At 42.2% G+C, this 7,343-nt stretch overlaps 1 protein-coding gene across 1 annotated transcript in view; it reads left to right on the top strand.

Moving 5' to 3' along the window:
- The first annotated feature begins 653 nt into the window (after positions 1-653).
- The window catches only part of yap1 (Yes1 associated transcriptional regulator), a 30,685-nt gene continuing 23,995 nt past the window's right edge, over positions 654-7,343 (top strand). The window contains exons 1-2 of the mRNA XM_078245793.1: positions 654-1,423; positions 2,858-3,087. Coding sequence (XP_078101919.1) covers positions 1,223-1,423; positions 2,858-3,087 — 431 coding nt within the window. The 5' untranslated portion in view covers positions 654-1,222. The remainder of the gene's footprint in view (positions 1,424-2,857; positions 3,088-7,343) is intronic.

Here is a 7,343-nt window from a genome sequence, read left to right as displayed (position 1 = left end):
CTGTCAAATGGATAATGTAGGTCAGGATATACCTAAAATGAAATAAGTGGTAAACCCCAGAATTGTAAAGGACTGAGGCATGTCTTGGAGGGTGATAGCAAAGGTGCATTTTTTTTAATTTATTTATTTTACTATTTATGCGTATCATGGCTTTGCTGGAGGTGCCATTGTTCTGTACATGTGATACTGTCATACAGTGTGCTTTTTTTCGGTGTGGGGTGTGTGTGTGTGTGTGTGTGTGTGTGTGTGTGTGTGTGTGTGTGTGTGTGTGTGTGTGTGTGGGAGGGGGGGTCTTGTTTAACAAAAGGTGTTGCTACTAATGTAGGCCTACTACCTATGAGTGCAAAAAATCAATAAAAAATGTGTTTTTAAAAAATGGAGGTGTGTGTGTGTGTGTGTGTGTGTGTGTGTGTGTGTGTGTGTGTGTGTGTGTGTGTGTGTGTGTGTGTGTGTGTGGGTTGTTCTAATTAATGAAAGTTCATGTTTCGATGAGAAAACTTTGGCAAATGTACAAGTGGAGGCCCCTGGGCCTTCGCAGGGCCCCTGGCTTACACTGACTGTACCTTTAAAGACTCTTGTCCCAATTAAAGCCAAGCCCCGCCCCTGGAGCAGACATCCCATGAGTCATAAAGTTTGATGTCCTGCCCAAAGTTTAGACCCGACTGGAGCAAAAGTTTTTTTTTTTCTCTCTCTCTCTCCAGAAAGTGAGCTGCGGAGATTTGTTCTACGAATCTTTCTTATGAGAATATTCTCTAACAGCTTCAACTTTAGCCGAAACACAGAAAACGTGAGACTCTTCCAGCCAAGCGTGTGTTGTGTTTTTTTTCCGTCTTTTGTGGCTGCGTCTGCATCTTTTTTTTTTTTTTGGAAAAGTCGGGGCCGGGACGACAACACAGATTCCAGTGTGGAGTAGATATGCGCTTTGTTACATTCACAAGTATGCCAGCAAGAAACAACAGGAAAGCGCTGTCTTTCACTGCAGATTTCGACAGCTAACACACTTTGGGAGAAAATAAAGCACTCGACTGTTAAGACTTTAGAATGACTCGGGATCACTTTTACTGAGTGTCGTCGAGATTTCCTGCTGCTGTGTGGAAGGGAGAAAAGAAAAAAAAAAAAAAAAAAAGGTTTGGGATTGGCTCAAACTTCTTTTTTTTTTTTTTTGTGAGTTTCTAAACGCGACATTTTCGGACACATAAAGTTCATAGACTGTTCTGGGACAATGGATCCGAGCCAGCATAACCCTCCTGCCGGACACCAAATCGTCCACGTACGGGGCGACTCTGAGACCGACCTGGAGGCTCTGTTTAACGCCGTGATGAACCCGAAAAACACTATCGTGCCCCCTTCCGTACCCATGAGGATGAGGAAACTGCCAGATTCCTTCTTCAAACCCCCTGAACCAAAGTCCCATTCTAGACAAGTAAGCCCGCCCTGTCTCTCTTTCTGCCCCTTCCCAGAAATCAGGCCCATCCTGTCGGGGCCCGGGCCCATCCTGTGGGGGGCCCAGGCCCACAGTATGGGACTGACTGCTACAGTCACTTCATAGTTGGGGCTACGTTATCCTACTTTGCAGCAGTGGTGGAAGAAATATTCAGATCATTTACTTAAGTAAAAGTAGGCTACTAATACCACACTGTAAAAGGTCCTGCATTGAAAATGTTACTTACGTAAAAGTGAGTCATCAGGAAAATGTACTTAAAGTATTAAAAGTAAAAGTAGTCAATGCAGAAAAGTCCTCTCATTTTAGAAAGTGTAAAGGCACAGTTGTGTGTTTTAATGGTCTAATTATTTCAGCTGGACTTGTAGGCCGTTACATTGTTGGGTAGTTTAATGTATAATACAACATCAGATTTTATAAACTACATGTGTTTTGTGTGCAAAAACCCTAATGTGTAAAGTAACTACTTACTAAAGCTGTCAGATGGATGTAGTAGAGGAAAAAGTACAATATTTCTCTGTAGCCTACTTTGTACTTAAGTACAGTACTGGAGTAAATGTACTTCGTTACATTCCACCACTGTTTTGTTTTGCTGGATACAAAAGCCCTTTGTTATTAAGGGTTCTTTGCAATAAAAGAGTGGATTTACCCTTCACTCTTTTACTTGTATTTCAGTACAGCACATTTGTTCTACATTTTCCAACCAGTTGTGATTAGATCGGTAAAATCACTGCAGAGAAAAGGTCCGTGGGGGCCTGTGCGTAAAAGTTAGAGGAACCAAACTATCCTCAAAGCCATTTGTTTGTCCTTAGCATTATTATTGGAAACATGGATCCGCAGAAGACAGGAAGGCGTTATTACACTTAAAGTGCGTTGTCAGCCTGAACGGTATAATGTGGAAATGTTTTGGTTGGATTCATGGCTGCATATTTATTTATAGAAGTGGAGCAGTCATGTGGAAATAAATAAAGACAGTGTCGAAAACGGGGTTTTTGTAATCAACATGGTTTGCGATCATACGATGGTGGAATTTGTCCTATTTACCCCCATCCCAACCCAAACCCCCTCCCCTTCCTTACCGTCCCCCACAACTGTTGCTTATGGTCTCTGTTAGGTTTTTGTCGTCAGTGCGCATGCGTTCTTGTACAGCGAGTCTGCGCTCTCCTCTGTCCCACACAAGCCTAGGAGCCTAGCCTCAGATACACTATGGCATTTTCTATTCAAAACTAATAACATGTAGTTTATATATTCTTTTATAAATGCAATTTTTTTTATTGTGACATTTGTAATGTCCTCAAATTAAACAATGTTTTATTGTAGAATAACTGTGAACTAAAGCTTTTCAAAGCAACTTTTTGTGTGTTTTCAAAAGACTACCTTGCACCTTGCGTTCATACTGCTTGTCTTCCCACCCAGGCCAGCACTGATGCTGGGAGCGGCGGAGTACTCACCCCCCACCATGTCCGCGCACACTCGTCCCCGGCCTCCCTGCAGCTGGGAGCTGTTACGGGTCTGTCTGGCATGCCCCCCCCAGGTGCTGCCCCTCAACATCTGCGTCAGTCTTCCTATGAGATTCCCGATGATGTGCCCCTGCCCCCGGGCTGGGAGATGGCCAAAACCGCCTCGGGCCAGAGATACTTCCTCAAGTAAGTATGCCGTCAACAAGTGTTTTCTTGCATTAGATTCAAGATTCAATACTTAACTGCCGTGCAAATAAGTTGCTAGTGTGCTCATTACGAAAAAAGAAAGCATTCATAGCAAGACAGTCAATACCTATCAAAAAGACACATATAGACGCCCCCACACGGAAGCTAAGCAATGTCCTGCTGTGGACGGGGGCTGCAGCTAAACGTATTTTGGGTTTAGGTGTACACTATATTTAGAATATTTCCAACTTTTTTACCTTGCCGTCAGACAGCCCTTTCCTTTGGCACTACATTTTCTCAAACGTAGAACATGAGTATTCCTATCCCCGTTCAGTCTCCCTCTGCAAAAGTTCTTGTGTATACTTGGGCTCATGAAGGTATTCTGTTGTCTCCACAGTGAATGGCATTTCCTCGTGGCTGTCATAATCACTCATTTTTATTTTCATGTATTTTTTTAATTACACAAACCACGGAGAGACTGCGGCCCAGTTGCACTTATGCGTAGGAATACTGATGTTCTACGCTTGAGAAAATGTATTTCCAAAGAGAAGGGCTTGTTGTCCCTCACACTGTCCATTATGCATGCATAATACTTTATTTCACAACGTTTCGGTCACACAAACCTTCCTCAGGGCTGTCAGACGGCAAAGTAAAGCGGTGAACATATTCTGAATATAGCGTACACTTAGCTGCAGCCCCCGTCCACAGCAGTACATTGCCTAGCTTCTGTGTCAGTACTCCTGCCCGGTTCTCCAAACTGGAGATGTGCTGACTGCCATCTACTTCCTGTAGGTGATACACTGACTATAAAACCAAACAATACCTTTAATATACAGTGTATACAGAAAATAGTACTTGAGTTAGAGCTGAAGATCTTTGCCTGAACCCGATCGGATCTTAATTTTGATCATTTTACACGGGCTCGGGCCGGGCTCGGGCTTGCGCTCCGGGTTGCGCGGTAAATGAGCGGTCAGGTGATGCGTTTCGATTAGCGCGAAAATGGATGCTGAGGAGGTGAAACGGAGGCTGGCGTCTGTAGGACTTATTTTATTTCTTTGTTCCAACTTCCAAGTTGCCTAAAGCCTAAGTTAGTCATGAATAAATGATGTTTAAAAATGTATAAATGACTCATTCTTGACAAAAGGCAATAGAGCTGTGTGCGTGCGCACATTTGAATAATGTCGGGCTGTAAACGGGTTCTTGCTTTTAAAAAGCTGTCAATCGGAATGTACTTGTCGGGCTAAGGCTGAATTCTGTCGGGCTCGGGCCTTGTCGGGCCGAACATTTAAGGCCCGATTACAGCTCTAACTTGAGTATCTTCTTAAGGTTCGACAGAAATGTAACGGAACTATTCAATCTGCAACTTATGCAGCATTACAAGCACGTGTTATAAAACGTTTTTTTTTTAGAGCAGAAATGAAACTTTTAGCTTGCGCTAATGGTCAAGACAAGTCCAAGTTAGCAGAGAAGTGGTCTTGAGATTTGACTCTTATAATACAGCTCTGTTCAGTGTACATTAATTTGCAAATCTGCTACAGTGCACAATGGCGGCCAGTGTGCTGGAAAAGAGACAATTGCAATAGTTGAATTGTAGGTTATTAAATTTGGTGGCCTCTGCAAACAAGAGAGATGTCTTTTGAGGGACTGCTGCTGTATGTGGTGTTCCTTTTTCTTGGTCTCAGGTTTCAGTAGAAACAATGGATCATTGTAGCTTCCCCAGACAGCAAGGGGCAGGCATCTCTGCAAAACTCTGCTAACCAGCAGATCTCATCCACAATATTCATCCAAAGTCAAACTTTTTAAATAGTAGCTATATCATAGCATCTTTAGGTTTTCTTTTTTACTCTTTGTTACTTTCTTATATATATTTGACTTAATTCGGTGAAAAGATAACTTGGAATTATTCATAAAAGTGAATCATTTGTGTTAGGATTATCTACTCATTGTGACATGTTCCAGAGTTGATGAAAGGCTGAGCAGCTCATGTTTAGAGATGATTCATTCTTACTCCTCTTCTGGGCAAGATGTTGTCACTTCTAGGAAATTTTCCTCTGACACACTGGGTCTGAACAAACACGATAGCCTCAAATTCACTTACGATCCAAAAGAGAGCTTTCTGTACCAGATGTTTAAAGGTCTCACATCTGGAGAACATCTGGGCCGTTTTGGGGAGGCTCTTCTAAAATTGTACCAAAGGACTGGGGGGGGGGGAAGTATTCTCATAGACTCTCTCCCAAGATCACTTCTTTAGAAACTGACTGATCTAAAGCGCCTCCAGACAATGAAGCAATTTTGTAAACTACATTTAAAGTTTTTACTTTGGAAAACCCAGTCTTGTATAACTTATAGTTCAAACATTTGTTGTGCTGTTGGCTTTTTTCCCCCCGCTGTTTGTATGAATACTTTGTAAATGAAACAATGTGTTATTTTCCCTTGTTATGTAACAATTGCGTAATTATCAAAGCTTTATTTGAGTTTATTCTACTGCTTTTATATTGAAAACACTGTCTCCGATTGATTGATTGATGGATGGATGGATGGATGGATGGATGGATGGAGTGATCATTGATAAAGGCACAATGAAATCCAAAATAAGATCATCTTTTCACAATGTAGGCTTGTACCATATGTCAACACAACAGCCATTTTCTATACAAAAAGAACAATTTACTCTAAATCCTGAAAATGCTGTTTTAAAAAAAAAAAAAGTAATGTTAAAAACATTCATAGAAAATGAAGATTTTTAGAGCATAGCACGTCTCTGCTCATATGTGTTTTGTCTATTCCAAAACCGGAGCATCTTTCTATGTGCCGCTTTGGAAAAGCAAGAACTGTGTTTCAACTGGCATGTTATACAACTAGAGCAAGTGTAGTACACAGTGTTTGTGTTCAAGTAAGGGAGGAAAAAAAAAAACCCCGGCAGGAGACATCTTCCATACGCCTGCACATCAAAGTGCAGATATTTGATCTGGAATACAGGCGGCCTCAGCAGAGCTGCTGGAAAAGACACTCCCCTATTTATAAACGGGGCTTGTCTGACCGAGACGCGTTGCAGAAGGAGTGAAGCCGAGCGAGAGAGAGAGAGTGTGTGGGTGGGTGGTTGGACAGAGGGACGGACGGGTGGGGGGTGGGGGAGTCTGTCACCAGCTAGCATGGCCGAGCAGAGAGCGGGGGGGGGCTCACATTTCACTCAGGTGGCCGCTGTTGTCCTTAGAGATATATCATCATTTCTTTTAAAGTAATGTGTTTCTCCTGTTTCTCCACCTCTGTTGTTTACTAGTACACTATAGGATCATACAGTTGGGGGTGATTGGCCTCTGTGAGTCACAGCCGCGCTGCGGATGCCGATGTCCCACTCCCTTTAAAAAGCCAGGCTCGGTTTTTTGGTATGAATGGAGCCGTGGTGCTGTGATGGTGCCTCTTTTGTGTCAATGGAGTTAAATGGCAGCCATGTGGAGATGACTAGAAGAGGGGCCAAGAGAAACTCCGGCCCTCCCTTTGTACCAGCAGTGAAACAGTGATCTTTATTCAGACCGCAGGCCCGTTGAGACTCATGTGAGCCTTCCCAAAATAGACAAATGGTTGACATGAAGTTTTAAAGATGGCGGTGAGAGAGGGCAGCGGCTTTCCTAAGAGTTGCGCCATGTTCTGTTCACATCTGAAATGTTCAGCTTTGGAGTTGATAAGTGATTGAGCTTGTGCAAGTGAAACAGCGCTGACAGCTTCAGCTTGGCCTGCTTGTTTTTTTTGTTTTTTTTTATTTAGTTATGAATAATTACTGCTGAAACAATTGGTAAATCGTTTGGTTACTCAGTCCTCAGAAAAATGAATTGGCGACGCATTCGATGATCAATGATTTGAGTCATTTTTAAAGGCCAAAAGCTGATTTCTATTTGTTTTCAGCTTTATCGATTGTGAGGAGTTTCTGCTGTTCTCAGTTTTCTATCATTGTAAATTTGGGTTTCAAACTGTTCCAATTTAAAGACGTCGCCTTAGGCTCTGGGAAATTGTGATGAAAATATTAATTGAAAAAACAACAACCAATCAACAGTTTAACAAAGTAAATAATCGGTAGTTGTAGCGCTTATTGAAATAGGAGTCAGATATGAGCAATCTGCAAAGATCTCTATTTTGTTTTGACTACAACATAAATAACAAAAAGCTTAAGCTGGGAGAAGACTAGGAGAATGTCAACACAGTCTGTTGACCTTTCCTCCTCTTTCTTCCAACAGTTTGCTGTGGCCTTTGATTTATGA

The sequence above is a fragment of the Sander vitreus genome, chromosome 3, assembly GCF_031162955.1.
Source record: "Sander vitreus isolate 19-12246 chromosome 3, sanVit1, whole genome shotgun sequence".
Classification (NCBI taxonomy): Eukaryota; Metazoa; Chordata; class Actinopteri; order Perciformes; family Percidae; genus Sander; species Sander vitreus.
This window is presented reverse-complemented; position numbering and strand designations above follow the sequence as displayed.